Below are 17,700 nucleotides of genomic sequence, written 5' to 3'. Positions count from 1 at the left end.
TGTGTCCCAAAGGTTTTGGTATGATGTGTTTTCATTCTCGTTTGATTCTAGGAATTTTTTGATTCCATCTCTGATTTCTTCTATTACCCAGTGGTTTGTAAGCAGGGTGTTATTCAGTTTTCATGTAATTGATATTTTTCCTTGCTCTTCCTGTTGTTAATTTCTACCTTGTTGGCGTTGTGGTCAGAGAAGATACTTTGTATCATCTCAGCATTTTGGATCTTGTTGAGGATTGCTCTATGGCCTAAGATGTGCTCTATTCTGGAGAACATTCCATGTGCACTGGAAAAGAATGTGTACTTTGCAGCGGGTGGCGTGTTCTACATATGTCTATGAGGTCAAGTTGGCTGATTGTGCCCTCTAGGTCTTCTGTATCTTTGTTGAGTTTCTTTTTAGATGTTCTGTCCTTTACCGAGAGTGGTGTGTTGACGCTTCCTACTATTATTGCAGAACTGTCAATTTCTCTTTTCAGTGCTGTTAGAGTTTGTTTTATGTATTCTGGAGCCCTGTCATTGGGTGCATAGATGTTTATTATGGTTATATCTTCATGATGCATCATCCCCTTAATCATTATACAGTGGCCTTCTTTGTCTTTTATGGTGGATTTTGCTTTAAACTCTATTTTATCTGTGATTAGTATTGCCACTCCTGCTCTTTGTAGTTGTTTGCTTGCTATATTTTTTCCAATCTTTGATTTTTAATAAATTTACGTGTTTGCTTCTAAGGTGTGTCTCTTGTAGACAGCATATTGATGGATCCTATTGGTTTATCCATTCTGTCACTCTCCGTGTCTTTATGGGTGCATTTAGGCCATTTACATTCAGTGTAATTATTGATAGGTGTGAGTTTATTGCTGTCATTTTGTAGTGTTTTTTTTGTGGTGCTGACATTTTCTTTGTTCCTGTTATTTTCCTGTGCTGAATTCCTTTTGTTTGTGGATTTTTTTCATTTCTTTTGTTTTTGTAGGTTCTGTTTTACTAAGCCTTTATGTTTTTCCTCTTTATGTTGATGAGTAGGTTTGTTAACTTTCTTTGCGGTTACCGTGAAATTTACCCTTATCTAAGTTCGAAGCAGTCTATTATTACTTGGTATCGCCTTGTCTTCCTCTCCATTAGAAGGTTGTATACCTACACCGTTTATTCCCTCTTTTATTGTTCTGATGTTGTTGTCATTTACAGATTAACTGCTCTGATTCTCTGCTGTATTTCTTGTGGTTTTGGATAGTCCTTGAGAGTTCATTTCCTAGATTGGTATCTGGCTGGTATGATCCTGCATCCTAGATTCAGCCTGTGAGGTGATGTTATTTGTTCTCAGATTGAAGAACTCCCTTTAATAAGGCTTGTAAGTTTGGTTCGGTTTTTACATATTCCCTTAATTTCTATTTATCTGGGAATGTCCTAATTTCACCATATTTGAACGAGAGTTTTGCAGGACATATTATTCTTGGCTGTCAATGTTTTTCTTTCAAGGTTTTATATATGTCATCCCATTGTCTTCTTGCCTGCATGGTTTCTGCCAAATAATCTGAGCTTAGTCTTATTGCTTCTTCTCTGTATGTGATTTTTTGTTTTTCACGAGCTGCTCTCAGGATTCTCTGTCTTTGGTTTTGGCGAGTGTGATTATGATATGCTCTGGTGATTTTCTTTTGGGGTCTATCCTATATGGGGTTCGCTGAGCTTCCTGGATGGCCAGCTTTTCATCTTTCATGATATTGGGGAAGTTTTCCGTTAGCAGTTCTTCAATGATCCTGTGTTTTCTGTTTTCTCCCCTGTTCTGGAACTCCAAACACTTGAAAATTTTTGGTTTTGATTGTATCCCACATAATTCTCAGGGTCACTTCATTTTTCTTCATTCTGATTTTTCCTCAGAATTGTTTCCAAGTGTTTGTCTTCAATTTCACTGATCCTGTCCTTCCACCGTTTCAAACCTGCTCCTCAGCCCTTCTATGCCACTGTCCGTTTCTGAAATCTTGTTGTTTATCTTTTGGATTTCTAATTGTTGTTTTTGTATGACTTCTAGTTGTGAATTTATTTTGGCATTTTGTTCCTGTATTATTTTCCTGAATTCTTCCATTTTTTTGTCTTCATTTTCCATGAATTTGCCTGCCTTTTCCATGAATTTGTCTTTTATTTCCTCATTTTTGTCTGCTTTATGCTTCAACTCTTGAATAGCTCTGAATATTAGAGATTTGAATTCCCTATCAGGTAGTTCTAGTGCCTTTTCTTCTACTGGAAAGTCATCTGGTGTTTTATTTTGGACGCCTACTGGAACCATCCTGTCCTGTTTTTGTAAATGTTTTGATATTGTCTGCTGTCCTTGGGGCATTTGGTAGTTATTTTCCTCATTTACTGATTGTAGATTGGTTTGTTTCATCCTGCTTTTTTGTTTTATTTGGCTATGTCTCAGCAGGCGGGCTGTGTGTTCTTTGTTGTTCGCTCATCTGTGGGCACGATACATTTCGCCTCCTTCTCCAATTGGTAGGTCAGTCACTCAGATATGGTACAGCAGGGCAGGTCTAGCTGAAGAGGAGTTGCTGGGATGGGTTGTTTGTGGCACTTACTATGGCCACCAAGGTGGGCCGGTAATCAGTGCAGGGCAGGTTCTGGTAGGCTGTGCTTGGGCTGGTTGGTGGTGTGATGTTTAGCACACGGTGCAGGCAGGCAGGATGAAGGGGAGAGACTGTGATGGGTGGAGCTAAGATGGGTATGGGAGAGAGGAGAGAGGAGCAGGAGCCAAAAACATACAAACAAAAAAGAGTGCTAGGGGAGCTTGGAGTGGAGAGATGAGAGACTATGAAATGGAGAAAAACAAAAAGGAGAAGAAAATCAAAGAAAAAAAAGGAATAAAAATTAGAAAGAAAAAAGAAAAGAAAAGCTCCCAGGGATCCCACCAGTGCGCCTGCGAGGTCTGGGGAAGTTGCTCCCAGGCCATGAAGTACAGCCTGGCTAGAGGGGGTAGAGGTGTCACTCAACGCCAGGTATTCAGGGGACAGGAATAGAAGGAAAGTATAGAGATATGAGAAACTGAGTAATGAAGAAAGAGAAAAAGGGAAAAATAGGGAAAAGAAAACAGAACAAATAAAAAAAAGAACAAGAAACCAGCCTCCCCCAAAAAAAATAGAAAAAGAAAAAAAAAAAAAACCCCAAGAAAAAAGAAATGCCCACAGGGATTCCTCTGTGCGTCTGTGCAAACTGAGGGGGTAGGTCCCAAGCTGTGCAGCACTGCCCGACCAGAACGGGCTCCCGATTGGAGAAAAGAAAAAGAAAACAAGCAAACAAACAACCTAAAACAAAGGAAAAAAAGCCCCAAGATCCCACCAGTGTGGCAGCATGGGCTGGGAAGAAGCCCCACACTCGAGCGGCACCTCACAGCCCTTCAGGAAGAAGTAAAGATGGTGCACGGAGCCAGGTATTTGAGAGAAAGGAGCAGGAGGTGGTGAGAGGTAAGGAAGAAATCTAAAGAAGTGGAAAAAAGCAACACCAGCAGCCAACAAATGGCACTTAGGGAGCTGGCCAGTGTGGGCGGATGGAATCCAAGGGACACTGGGGTAAAGCTGGTGCTTCTCAGCCAAGAAACTGTGGCCACAGGAAGCAGAGGAGGCCGAGTGGGGGTGAAGAAGGGTGGGGGGTGGGAAAGCGTATATCACTGTTTACCGGTTGTTCTGTTTCCTGCTGGAAGCTCTGTGAAGCTGCTTTCTCGTACCCCCTGTTCGCTGATCTCTGATAGGAGTCCAATATGGCAGATCTGTGCTGCGTTAGCTGATAGGTGACCTCTGCATGTATCTCTCCTCGTTCTCTGTTCTCTGTCAGTTTCTTATTCCAGTCAGTGCTTGGCTGAGTTCTTTATCTCTTCATTTGATGTTTAGGGTTTCAGGATTACTGTTTTCTCTGTTTGGTTTAGTTTTTCAGATCTTCGCTGTGGCGGGACGGCATGGTGTTTCTGTCTATAGTGCCATGTTGCCAGGAAGTCTAAAGACCTAAAATTTAAGCTCAGAGTGGTAGTCTGTAAAGTTAGAGATTTTATTATCTTTGGTTAAATTCATGTGATACAAGGATAAAGACATATTTCAGGAGAAGGATAAACTTATATAATAGCTCATCTTTTATTCCACATGTCATCTGTAATTCCTACTGACTCAAGGAAAGTACAGTGTCTTGGGCAAAGAAAGATGAAAAGTATTTATTTTATTTATTTACTAATTATTCACATTTACCAGAGGTGAGGAGGTGGAAGAGAGAGCATCTGAATCAGAAAAAAAAATTTTTTTTTAAATTTTTTTGGTTATGTGGGAATTTGTCAAACTCAGTAAGGCAAGAGCTGCTATGAATTTATGGTGAGCACATTTTAAAAATTACCCATTTTGTAGAAATCACAACAATGATGGCTGAGATGATATAAGAAGACCACTCATAAAAAATGAACCAAAATGGGAAGGTCAAGGACAGTCAGATAGAACACGTTTGAGTATTCCTTGTGTCTCTAGGTCCACTAAAGATCTAAACTGGTAATCCTTCTATTCAGAGAGTAACTATACATGAGGTCACTGCCATTCTTGACTTTGGGATTCTGTACAAGTGGTTGAGGAGGCAAATGGTACATAAATAAGGGGGCTCCAGTCATCAGAGATATCCCTCACACCATTGAGTAAATACTAAGTTTCATCCTTAAAACAAGTGCTCTTGAATAGAAATTTCTCAGGAAATAAAATGAAGCTTGAACTCTTAATTTATTCAGCAAAATATATGTCCTGCTTGGTGGTATCTATAGTCTCAAAATATTATTTAAGGCTTGTTTTATGTTACTTAACTGTCCAATATATTTGTAGCTGATATTTCTAAATAGATTATAAAGCCCCTAAAGACAAGGAACACATCTTATATTTCCTTGACCTTCTAAAATGAGTTGTACTTAACAGGCAATATACGTTAGTTCTTTTAAATCGTTTTTAATAAAGTGTTTTTTTTTCCCCTCAATAACAGTTGCTTAAAAAACAAAAGCAAATGAAGCATACTCTACCCTGCAAGTTCAAAAATGTTGTTGATGAGGTTGGCTCGGTCTTTGTCACTCAGAACATAAGGATCTGTTTTCAACTGTTTAATCAGTGCTTCCCAGTCCTCATCTGCATAGTGTACAACATAATAGCCATTCATGTTTATATTGACTTTGACCCACTGCACTTCTTCTGTAAGATTGATGACACCTAATCAGACCAAAAAATAAAAGGTGGGAGGTGGGAGGTGGAGGAGAAGGGGAGGAAGGAAGATAATAGAGCAAGAAAAAAAAAATTAAATGAATACTTTGTTTCAAACAAAGTTAATATGGTATATACATTTTTTATTGTTGTAAAAATATAGCTAACACATCACTTCCCAATTCAACATTTTTCCCTTGTACAATTCAATGGAACCAATTACATCAATCACATTGTGCAACCATCACCATAACATAATCACCATAACAAATAACCCATGCTCAGTCAGTAGTCTTAATCCCAGGGTCATGGGTTTGAGCCCCATGTTGCGTGGTTTCATATTTTTATATTTAATTATTCTACTACAAAACCAAATGTCTGCCTCCCAGTGTAGCTGTTTTCATGTCAATAAAGATCACCACTCACTCATTTAACAGTTACTTATTTACTGCATATTATTGGCTCCAGGTGAAGCATTAGAGATCAAATGGTGAACAAGGTAGATACGTCTGCTCTCATGAATCTGATAGTCTAATGTAAACATGCAAGCACAATATCATATAAGTGCTACTGATGGACAAAGAAAGCATGGCATTCTGTGAAGTACACAGAGAAATGCTTCACTCTTCTAGGGGAGACTTCTTGGAAGAAATGACATTTGTCAAGACCTAAGAATACAGAGGTGTCAGTCAGGTGAAGAGAGTGGAATAGGGGCCCTAGGTGTTCATAGCTCAAGGAGAATGTCCATGGTCCATGCACTGAACTGGCTTTCAAGTTCATTATGGCTAAAGGAGAAAGGGAGAGTATGTGTAGGGTAAGCAGCAGGGGAAGACAGTAGGAGAACTATATAAAATGTGTTCCATCTCAGCCTTTGTCTTTTGTTCTGTTAGCAAAGGAAGAATAAACAAAGGCATTTAGAAGAGTTGCATAATTTAAAGCTAGCAAAATAAACACTAGGGCAGGCTTAAGGTCTCACTAGGCACAAACGGGATAACTGAGTTAAAAGAAGATAGAAAAGTTATATGCACTTTTCAGGCCCCTACCATTACATCTATAAGTGCTCAGAATTGTTAGAAATTTCTACAGAATGATTTCAACTAATGTGAAAATAATGAGTTAAATGACTATAAAATATATGTATAAATTTTTAAAACTAAAATTACTCATCAAAAAATACCCTTTGAAGTTGGCTACATGGATGTGGATTTACTATAAGATGCTTCCAAGTATTCTGAGCTTTACTATTTATTAGGAATATGTGCTCCATGAGTTTACTATTTTGTTCACTGCTAATCCCTCAGCCCTGAAAACAATGTACCTAGCAGGTGCTCAAAAAATACTTACTGAATTAATGAATGAATGAATAGTAAATACGTCATGAGAAATAGTTTCATATCAAACCTAAATGAAGACTGTAGATATTTATGGCAAGTTTTTTTTTCCCCACTTTAGAATTATGGAATACTAATTTTTAAAATTATAAGAGAAAGAAGTGTAGAAATAAGAAAAATAAGTTAAACTCAGACAATGATAGCATCCCAGGGGTGTATATCCTGCCAAGCTTTCTCCTATACATGTTTTAATTGTTATATTTTATACAGTGGAGCTATATCCATTTATATTTGTCCTGCTTTTTCACTAATTAGATTTTCTCACCATTTTTCAATGTCTTCAAATGCACTGTTCAAATATCTGCATAATATTCCATTTCAAGAATTACCAGTTTAACCAATATCCTGTTTTGAAACATGTAGGCTGTTTTAAAATTTTCACTATTATAATAATTATATAGTACAGGTTTTTGTATACAAAATGCTTTAGAAACACATTTTAAACACAACGATTATATATCAGTCAGTACACAAAGCCTTAGGGTTTGTCAACCTAAAAAGTATGAATTAATTCATATTTACCAGATACTCTTAGATCTTAGTTATATCTTAGTTACTCCAATTCTCCTGATACTGCAGAAGATGTTTCTGAAGATGTTAAGATGTATGTCATGTCTTAACAGGACAAATCAGCTAATCAGTCTTTTTCATTACAAAATTCCACACTAATTTCTGTTGTATTGCTAAGATAGCAACAGATGGGGAAAGCTCAATTAGATTAAATAGGGTTTATTTCTTTTTCCAGAGCAGGATTAGTTCTAAGGACTACTTGTGATGGCAACAGTAGCTGTTCCAAGTTGAAATTATTATTAACAAACTTATGACTAATGAAATTAACTTATTATTAGCTAACTCAAAAGTATCAACACTCTCCAGTTCAACAAAGATAACCATCTACAGAGCTTTTATCAAGAAAACACTATGGAAAGAAGGGCTCCAAATCTCCTTTACCCTAAAAAAAAAAAAAAAACACAAGGAGTGGTAAGTATGGCAATTGTTCCACTGGATAGATGTAGGAAAATACTGAAAAACAGAATATTTTGGCTGATAAGCAGCTTGCCATGTTATAAACCTAGCCAAATCTAGATGGCAGAGAGGAAGAACGCAGCTGGAAATGTACTCGAAATTATTACTGGCACTGAGATGACAGAATACAAAGCAGTGCAGCCAACAACATAAAGAGAGGAGAGTTACCATTTTTTAAAAAAGCAACAGATTAGTCTCTTTCAGGTCTTTTGAATGATCTAGAATTGAGGACCCTAAGCCACAGATATCAAAAAATAATAGCTTTGCACACAGGGAGATAACTGCATCCTGCAGCTCAAAAATGTGGATGAGGCTACCCTCATACGTTTTCAATTTAACAGAATCATTAAGAGATTAACAGTTCAATTCTTCAGTCCCCTGAGTAGTAAAAAAAGAGCGAGCAACTCCAATCTTTAAATGGCAGAAGCCCAGACGAAGTAATATAATATTGATTTTAAAAAAAAATTTGTAAACGAGTTGTAAAAATCAACTACTGTTTTAAAAAGAAACATTAAAGCACAGAAACAAAAAAAAAACCATGTCTTTACTACAAAGTTACAAAATTTCCTGTCTGGTTTGCTCCACTGGGCTAGAATGATACAGGCAGTCAAATTATAACCCTCTTTTTCAAAAGCAATGCTTTCTCCAATACTCTTTTCTTTCTCCTTTATTTTATTAGGGGGAAGAAACGGCAAGAGCAGTGAATGGCACATGATAAATATTTTAATTACATGCCCTTACTAATTTTTCCTTCTCATTGCCTTTTACTCCAAAGACATGTCCCTTGGTTTCAGAAAAATATTTCTACTACAGTCATATCCATTCAGAAGCATGAATGTTTCAAGTCAGATTTAATATAAAAATCTCCCATAGTGAAAAAGCTTGGGCCTGAGTAAGATCTGGGAAAGTGAGGGGAAAGAAGAGAGAGAGACACTTTTTGAGTATGTAGGCTAGAAAAACGGTCCCTTTCAGCCCTTCTTATGTACAACAAATATTATGTGTTTAAAATTAATATATGTGGACAAAACTGACAAAGATATGGGCCAGATTTAATTCCTTTATATGACTGAATTAATGTACTAACCACCACCCGATATTAAAACATAAAAATATACTATAGGTTTAACAAACCATGAAGATAATACACAGAACAAAAGTCATATGGCATAATACAAGCCTGAAGTCACTCTCTCTGCCCTATTTCTTTTGAGAATAGAAAAAATGAAAATGCAATTAAAATAAGAGTGATTCTCAATGGAGCATTAGGAACCAAAAAGACCCAACTGTCCTAAGGGTCAAACATTTTCACTGTGGACTCATAAAAAAATGAACTGGCAAGAATTAAAACAGCAGCAGCAGCAAAGGAAACATCACAATTGAGAAGATGTGACAGACACTGCTTTCATTCATCATATACTGGCTCGGTCCCAGCTAGGGATTAAACCAATTGTATTATAGTACACTTTGTATATTCCCTTTTACTAAGAATCTTTTCAAATGACGGGAAACAGAAGATTTAATTTCATAAAGCTTTGAATGCCCTTTCCCTAGACCTTTTAACAGTGTGATTTCAAATTGAATCACTTCGCGTTGACTAAAACTTATTCATTCAATAAATGTTTGTGTGCCTACCGAATGCTAAGGTCACAAAAGTGATTCACACAGCCATGATCCCTATTCTCAAGGAGGGGACACATCTAATAGAGGATAGATAAAAATGAAACAGTACTTATAGTACATTATGACAGCAGAAGTAGAGAATGCTATTAAGACATGTAAGTAGGGCATCTAACCAGTCTTGTGGTAAGGGGAAGGCCTTCTGGAGGCAAACAATGGGTGAGCTGAGATCTGAGGTGAGGAAGGAGTATTCTTCAAGGAGAGGAGACAGCATATGCAAAGGCCCAGAGATAAGAGGCAGAATGGCATGTCTGAATTGCTGAAAAGAATTTTTGTGTAACTGAAGTACAGAGTGGCCAGGTAAGGGCTTAGAAAGAAAAGGCGATAGCAGGAAAATACGAACTAGCCTATGGGGTGTGAATTTCAAAAAGAGTTTAACAAACTCACATTTAAATTGAGTTAAAGGGTAAAGGGATAATAAAAGCAGATCTCTTAATGTCCAGTTATTTCTAATACCACCAAAAATTAATACACTATCAGGAGGTTTGCAAAATTTCCTTCTTGGTCCCTTTCGAATGTTCCAGCCACATTTCGGCTGTGCTACAGGGTATAGGCAAGTGGGGTTATTTGTCCCCTCTTAGGTCAGAGATTATCCTTTCCAGGGCCTACTTAAAGTTTGGGGTTTTTCTTTTCACCAAAGAAGGCAGCACTTCTCTGCATCTCCAGCTATGCTAAATTGCCCAAAGACAGGATGACATCACCAACTGTTCCTCGGGTTGAGATTGTTGCTGTTGTTGCAACACTCTACTCTGGTAAACGTGCAATGACACTGGCATGCTCATATATTTCAGGTGGCATTATCAAAAGTTACCACCCAAAAGAAGGGCAAATTAGTAACATGTCTCAAATTACAAAAGGTAACAAAGTGATTTCATTTTGGAGAAACATTCCTAAGAAAAGAAATTCATATAGTGGAAAATCTTTAAGATGCCAAATTTTTATTGAGGTATTTTTAAATAAAGACACTGCAATCAAGTATCCAATAATAAAGGAAGGGTGAAGTCAATTACTGTGTATGTTTAGTAAAAAAAAAAAAAAAAAAAGGCAAGATATAAAAATCACATGGACACAATGATTTCAACTAAATAAAAATATATTCACTAAAAAAATGACAGGAAAAAATAATTATGGGAGTAGTATGAAAGGATGATAAAATAAACTGTTTTCCATTTTCAAAATTTTATGTAATGTATATATATTCTGTTTAAAGATTTACTTTTCCAGTAACACCAATATTAATGATAACTCACAGTTAACAGCATGTAACACTTACATGCCAGGTACTGTTCTAGGCAATTCCTAGAAATTAACTCATTTAATCCTCACAACAATCCTAGAAAATAAGCGTAATTACTATCTCCATTCTATAACTGAAGGAATGCAGCTCACAGAGGATAACTCACCTAAAATCTAAGAATTGAACCAGGCAATCTGGCTCCAAAGTCCATTCCCTTACCACTAAGCTACTATCAAAAACACAGGCGTGCACACCAGTTCCAGATTCAAACAAGAAACTTTCCCCTTTCCATAAATCTCTAAAGCATCACTAATGGTTCCTACAGAACCCAAGAGCCTTATGTTCTTTCATGTAGTGTGTTATTCATGGTGGCATTTAACAGTCAGAAACTACATTTCAATTGCTTTGTATAGGCTCCCCGTAGTTCGGCATATATCACCTTTACATTTAATTATCCCCCTTCTCCTTGCTATCATAATTTCTTGCCCCATTTTCTCATTACCAGAAAACACATACTATATCTGCAGGACATTTTATTAATAATTATTTACTGTAAATCTAGGTCATGAATCTGAATCTTTATTATGCATAAGAATCATCTAGAGTGCTTGTAAAAATGCAGTTGCCCCAACCCACCCCTAGAACGTAGCCAGCAGAGGGTACTTTAAGAAACTGCTCTACTTCTACTACTTCTTACTTTGTGACATAAAACATATATCTAGGATAAAAGAATATAGTATTTGCTATTTTCTACCAAGGCTGCCAGGACATTTTTTGTAACTTTTTGTACCTTATTTCACTTGACTAGAGAATGACCAGTTTTGTGCATGATATATAGAATCTTGCATATGTGCACCAGCTCAGAAAGTTTGCACGCTGGAAAATGTAATCTCCTTTTTGTCCCTGGGTCAATATTTTTTTAAAACACTATTTCCAATTTCTTATCAGAGAAGTGTTATAGTAATTACCTGATTTCTTATCCAGTAATAATAATGATCGATTTTTTTTTCCATCAGTAATATAGGACAGTGGAATATGCCACAGGTAGCTGTAAAAAGAAAATACTCTTTTCAATTTTAAGTATTACTCTTTTCAATTTTAAGTCAGTTATAAATGATTCATTGTGTCTTTTTTTCAGAAGTGGGGTGAAAATTTTGAAGCTATTACCAGAGAAGAATAATTTTGTTAGGTTTTGTAAGATCCTATGATTACAAAACATTTAAAAATACTTCTACCTGTGGGGGCTAAAGAACACAGCATAGAGAGAAAGAGGGCATGCACCTTGCATCTGAAGGCTGAAGTTCAGGCTTTGTATTTAAAAAGAATCTCTCTTGTTGTACAACAAGTTCCTTTCCTTTCCTTTGAACAGTCACTAAGGGAAATCCTTTCTGCAGGGCCCAGGTTTTCATCATCTTCTTCACATCTGATGTTTTGTTTGTGACCTATGAAAAATGAAGAAATTATTTTTGCTTAAAGAGAAAAATTGGTTTAGAAACTTTACAGTTTGTCTCTACCCTTCCCTCTTTCCCTAGCACATTCTATGAAGACTACATTTAATGTGACTATAAAAAGGCATGAATGCTCTGAGTTGAGTCTACATTTTTTAATCTAGGTAAACAAATGACTCTGATAAAAAGAAAGTAAACTGGAATAGAACTAAGTGATAACTAACCAAACCCATTGCCATTGAGTTGACTCCGACTCTTAGCAACCCTACAGGACAGAGTAGAACTGCTCCATGGAGTCTCCGAGGAGCAACTGGTGGATTCAAACTGCTAACGTTTTGGTTAGTAGCTGAGCTCTTAATCACTGTTCCACCAAGGCTCCTAAAAGAGAGTGAGAAAAGCAGCACATACGCCATCAACCAACTGAGCATTAATTAAAATTCCTAAGAAGGTATATGTGCTCTTCTAGGCCATGATAATATCATTTAGAAGATATGAATAATGATATATAGTCTAGAATCAGATGCATTGCTATTAACTCACCCCCATGAATCTATAGGGTCCAGATTTCTCCTTGTTCCCTGGACCTTCTGCCTTCATAAATATTAAAGTTCATCTTTTAAAGAACTAATATTGCAGGAATGCTAGGGAGCAGCAGGCAGCAGCGGAAGAGTAAACCACTAACAGGTCAGTCGCCTTCACTTTAAGCTTCTCTGTACCAGTGCTGAATTTTTTTGTGGTAATACACCCTTTTTCCCAGAAAATACACGAATTTACCAACAAAATCTGGCGTCTAGTGTGAGAGGGTCACTGACCCTCTAAAACCCACTGCCCCTAAGGCATCTGGTATCAACGATTAAGAGGCAATTTTGAAAAGTCTCTTTTTAAAGCAGGTGGATAAAACTGGTAATTCAAATTATTTTTCTAGATTACATACGGATTTGGATTGCCTGTAACTAAAATCATCACATACCTAAATTGTTTGGTAATATCTCTCCACTATTCCAGCCCCTACTTCGATCACCATATGCCTATTTCTTTGAAGCACAAAATGATCGGGCAAATCTTCCCAAATTCATTGTGATATTAATTACACATGTTCATGGCCCTGACCTCTTTATTTCTGCACCAGAGGTAGAGAGGAAAACACGTTTGCTCAAAAGCAAGATGGTCATACTTTTGGGTCTTAGAAGCAGAACTCCAAGGAGAAGGAGCTAGTGCATAAGATATCTTTGGTGTGGATGCTGAAAACCTGAGGATAATTTTAGGGACTGGGTTGGGACAGGGAAACACTATGATGAAAAAGTTAAAGTCAATGAGGAAGACAGAAATATATTCTAAACGTGAGAAGATAAGACAAGATATATAAAGTAAATAGCATGGCTTTAAATTGAAATGTTACTAAATGATAAGAGAAAAAACAATAGTTTGGAAGCAACTCTCACGTAATAAAAACTGGCCCTTCTCCATGAGAAATGCAAACAATAGGGGAAAGTATCTCTTCTGAGCAAAGGGTTAACAGCTAGGAAAATACCAGGTTTCAGATAAGGCAAGGAAACACAAAGAATATATGGAAAATATCCAGAATAGGGATTCTTAACCCAGGGTCTATTCAACTGTGAAACTGTGTGTAATATTTTACACATATGTGGTTTTCCTGGGGAATATGTCTAGAAGTTTCATCATATTTTCAAACATGTCTGTGATTTCCCAAAACATTAAAAATCACTACTCTGGATCAAGGTAACAAACTCAAATGCTTGTGACGGTTGTGCAGTTAGCAAACATGCAGGAGGTGGACTGGGCTCATGCACTGCTATGAAGTGTAACTTCCACCTAATTACACCGCTTTTTAGAATATTTGCAGGCATGACAAAATGCAAACAGCAAATCCATGCCAGGGCACAATGCAGCCCATGAACAACCAGGCTGTGATACATCATCTATTTTAGAGGAAAAGGGCCACAAAAGACAAGAGATTCAAAGGACAGACTACAGGAAAAAAAAAAAAAATCATGAATGGCAGGTAAAAAACAGGGAAAGGAGAAGAATAGGAAAAGAGATTTTAAAAAAGTCGAACAACAAAATTATAGTAATTTACATTAATACAGAAAAGACAACTTTCTTAGCAAAACAGACATCGAGATTAAGATAAGAATAAAAATGGCTATACAAGGCCACACACATATTTTTTCAACAAGTAAGAAAAGTACTCCCATTTCTTGACTTTCAATTCATTGCAGTATTTGTAAATATTTATATATGAAGCTCTATCCCCCCTTTCTCTTAAATAACTATCCTTAGTACCACAGACTTATTTACATATTTGATAAAAATATAAAAAGAACTCCTGTCTTACTTTATAAGCTAAGCAAAATATCCAAGTTGCTTACCTCATTAAAACTATCCCATAGATCATCACTTCGAATGGATGCATAGCTATGATTATGTAGGTAAAGAACAACAGCATGTTGAAACACATCTTCACTAAGATAAGTTTTCAGCATCAATAAGAGTGAAGCTCCCTATTCAAAAAAAAAAAAAAGGAAAGGGAGAAAAATAATACCATAGATTAAGGAATTGAGAATCCAAAATTCAAACTATAATCATTCTAAACCTTTATTTCCATGCATAGAACATTGTTATAATACACTGTTATTTAGTCTCCTATAACCAGATGTGGACTATGTGTTCAAACTGCCTTAAAAATTATTTTAAGGGATTTGAAAAAGAATTAAATGGAGTAGACTCCCATGCACACTAATTCTACCATAAGCCACTGTTTACATGTTACTTATCTGTGCTTTTGGAAAGCTGTGTTTATAAATTTATTTTTAATAGAAAAACATGCCAAATCTTCTGTGGCATTCCCACCCCCAGCCCCGATGCTTAAAAGTTATTGGTTGAATTCATCGGCACACTGCTGGAGATACAATAAATGAGCAGAATTCTCAAAAGTCTCTCTGCTAGGTAGTATATTTATTTTCAATTTTAGTATATCATGTTGCTGAAGTAATCAGGGTCTCTTCTTCCTGCAGTCACTTCAAATATGTTTGGAACTGATGAATGTATAGTGCAGCAAACATGCATCAACACTGCAGAATCAGGCATGTAATTATTAAATCTACACACTATATTCACTCATGCAAATGTCATCATTCCCAATCTTGAAACCATCACCTCCTCTGTGAAGCCTTCCCTGATTCAAAATAAATACCATATTTCACTATCTTTGAAAACACTTTCTATCACTTCCTACATCAGTTATAAGTATTTATTCTCTTCCAGACTATGCTAGTTGAGGGAAACATTGAAAAGCTCAATTTCAATGACTAGAACAATACCCAGTATATAGTAGGGACTCAAGAAGCTTGGAATGAATTTCATTTCTGATAAAAATGTAGCAATGTTATGTCATCAAGATTATGAGATACACATAAAAACCAAAACCAAACCCAAAGCCATTGCCAGCGAGTCGATTCCAACTCATAGCAACCCTTTGGGCCAGGAAGAACTGCCCCCTACAGGGTTTCCAAGGAGTGACTGGTGGATTCAAACTGCTGACCTTTTGGTTAGCAGCCAAACTCTTAACCACTATGCCACCAGGGTTACATATAAGTTCATACCTAATACTCCCTTAAGTTGTCCTATAAATTTAAGTACTCATTCTTGTTCTCAACAGCCCCTTTTTCTCCTCTATCCCTCTCTACTGAAACTTCCCATTAACAAACAAAAACTACGTAATGTTCCTATTTTGAACAAATAAGAGACACCCTACCTTCCCACGACCCGACTTCATCTACCACTTCCCCCTCTGCTTACTCCACTCCAGACTCATTGGCTCCTAGCTGGTACTTCGTCATACCAAGCAATCTCTCATCTCAGGTGTGTAGGGGTCCCCAACACCAGCCCCAGGTTTGATGACTCACAGGACTCAGCCTGTAGATGTACTCACCACGATGAATTACGTGAAAGGATACAAAGTAAAATCAGCAAAGGGAAAAGGTACACAGGGCAAAGTCCAGAGGAAACCAGGCACAAGCTTCCAAGAGTCCCCTCCCAGTGGAGTGACACAGGATGTGCTTAATTCCACCAGCAATGAGTTATGACGTGTTAAATGTTGTCTACTAGGGAAGCTCATTAGAGACTCAGCACTCAGGGTTTTTATTAGTGGCTAGTCACCTTCTGCAGCCTTGGTGGCGCAGTGGTTAAGAGCTACAGCTGCTAACTAAAAGGCTGGCAGTTCGAATCCACCAGCTGCTCTGTGGAAACCCTATGAGGCAGTTCTACTCTGTCCTACAGAGTCGCTAAGAGTTGGGATCGACTCGACGGCAACGGGTTTGGTTTGGTTTAAGTCATCTTCTGCCTAGCACATACTCCCAGACTCCCAGAAAGCAAGCAGATGTTCAGAATGAACCACATTGTTTGTACAAACGGTTTAGGGATGTTGAGCAATTTCTATCAAGGAATAGTGGAAATACTCCCAAAACTTCAATTTCACAGATGCCAGTCAAGGGCCAACCTTGCAAGCAGGCTTTTTCAAAGTATAGTAGTCCCAGGCCTGCTACATTACCTTTTTTCTGCAAACAAGCCTTTTACATTGGCTACTTCCTCTGCCTGGAACAGTCTCGCTCCCAGAATCCACACGCCTCATTCCCGCACATCCTTCAGATGGTTGTTCAAATGTCACCTTATCAGTGGTCTTCCTCAAATAGCATTTCCTTTGTCACTATCATTTCCCTTATGGTGCTTTATTTTTCACATTAGCACTTATCACCTGACACAATACCTATGTAATCATTCACTTGTTTAGTGTCTGTCTCTAACCTCTGACCCCTGAAATGGAAGCTCCAAGAGACATAGTCCATCTTGTTCCCTGATCACCAGCGTGCAGAACAATGCCTGGTGCGTGGCTGGTGCTATAAGATTTGCCAAATGAATGAATTCTCACACAGCAACCTGCATCAGTATTATGCTTGATGATTTTGAAGACCAAAAGAATATGTTTATCAATATTCTTGCATACAATAGTGGTAAATTACCCAGTGTCCTACTTCTCTCAATTTTATGTGGGATATTTCCCAAATTAGCAATTCTGAAATAAGTATTACCACATCAACAGGGGTTAAGTATGCTGTAGGACCACATAATCAGAAAACACTGAATTCCTGGTTTAGAGGGTGGAAATTGGAGGAAGACAGAACTCCGTAATAACAATTCCTGAAAATAAGTTTTGTTTAAGAATAGAACCATAAGTTTTTATATTGTCTTTACTGACAGGTCCAGTATGGGCTCAAAAAAAATCACAGCATAGCTCTAATTGGAATATATTTAATATAGCTAATTAATGTATTTAATACAGCTCATTCATTTCCTTGCTAATGGTACAATTCTCCTATCAATCAGGCTTGAAACCTGGAGGACATTTTTGTCTCCTTTATCTTCCTTACCCTGCACTACATCATTTAAATATTTCTCTCCCAGTGCTGTATATACCCATCACTTTCTTTCCACTGTCATTATGGCTTCTCATTTCAAACTGTTACCATTTCATTCCTGGACTTGAGCAGCAATTTCATGACTTCAGTCTCTCCCCACTTAAATGCACCTTATAAACTGAAGCCAGTTTAATTTCCCTAACTTTGACCAAGTCATCCCTCTGTTCAAAAGTATTCTAAAGTTTTCCATTGCTTACAGAGAAACAATCCATATTCCTTACGGCATTCAGGACCT

The 17,700-nt window shown here is 37.3% G+C and overlaps 1 protein-coding gene across 1 annotated transcript in view; it reads right to left on the bottom strand.

Annotated features, from left to right (window-relative positions):
- The window catches only part of LNPEP (leucyl and cystinyl aminopeptidase), a 127,510-nt gene that overhangs the window by 25,861 nt on the left and 83,949 nt on the right, over window positions 1-17,700 (bottom strand). The window contains exons 9-12 of the mRNA XM_004375044.3: window positions 14,361-14,492; window positions 11,804-11,964; window positions 11,491-11,570; window positions 5,017-5,200 (exon numbers count right to left, since the gene is read on the bottom strand). Of these exons, the coding sequence (XP_004375101.1) occupies window positions 5,017-5,200; window positions 11,491-11,570; window positions 11,804-11,964; window positions 14,361-14,492 (557 nt within the window). The remainder of the gene's footprint in view (window positions 1-5,016; window positions 5,201-11,490; window positions 11,571-11,803; window positions 11,965-14,360; window positions 14,493-17,700) is intronic.

Source organism: Trichechus manatus, unplaced genomic scaffold (assembly GCF_000243295.1).
Source record: "Trichechus manatus latirostris isolate Lorelei unplaced genomic scaffold, TriManLat1.0 scaffold00032, whole genome shotgun sequence".
NCBI lineage: Eukaryota > Metazoa > Chordata > Mammalia > Sirenia > Trichechidae > Trichechus > Trichechus manatus.
Note: the sequence above shows the minus strand (reverse complement) of the source record. Positions and strands in the feature narration are given on the sequence as shown.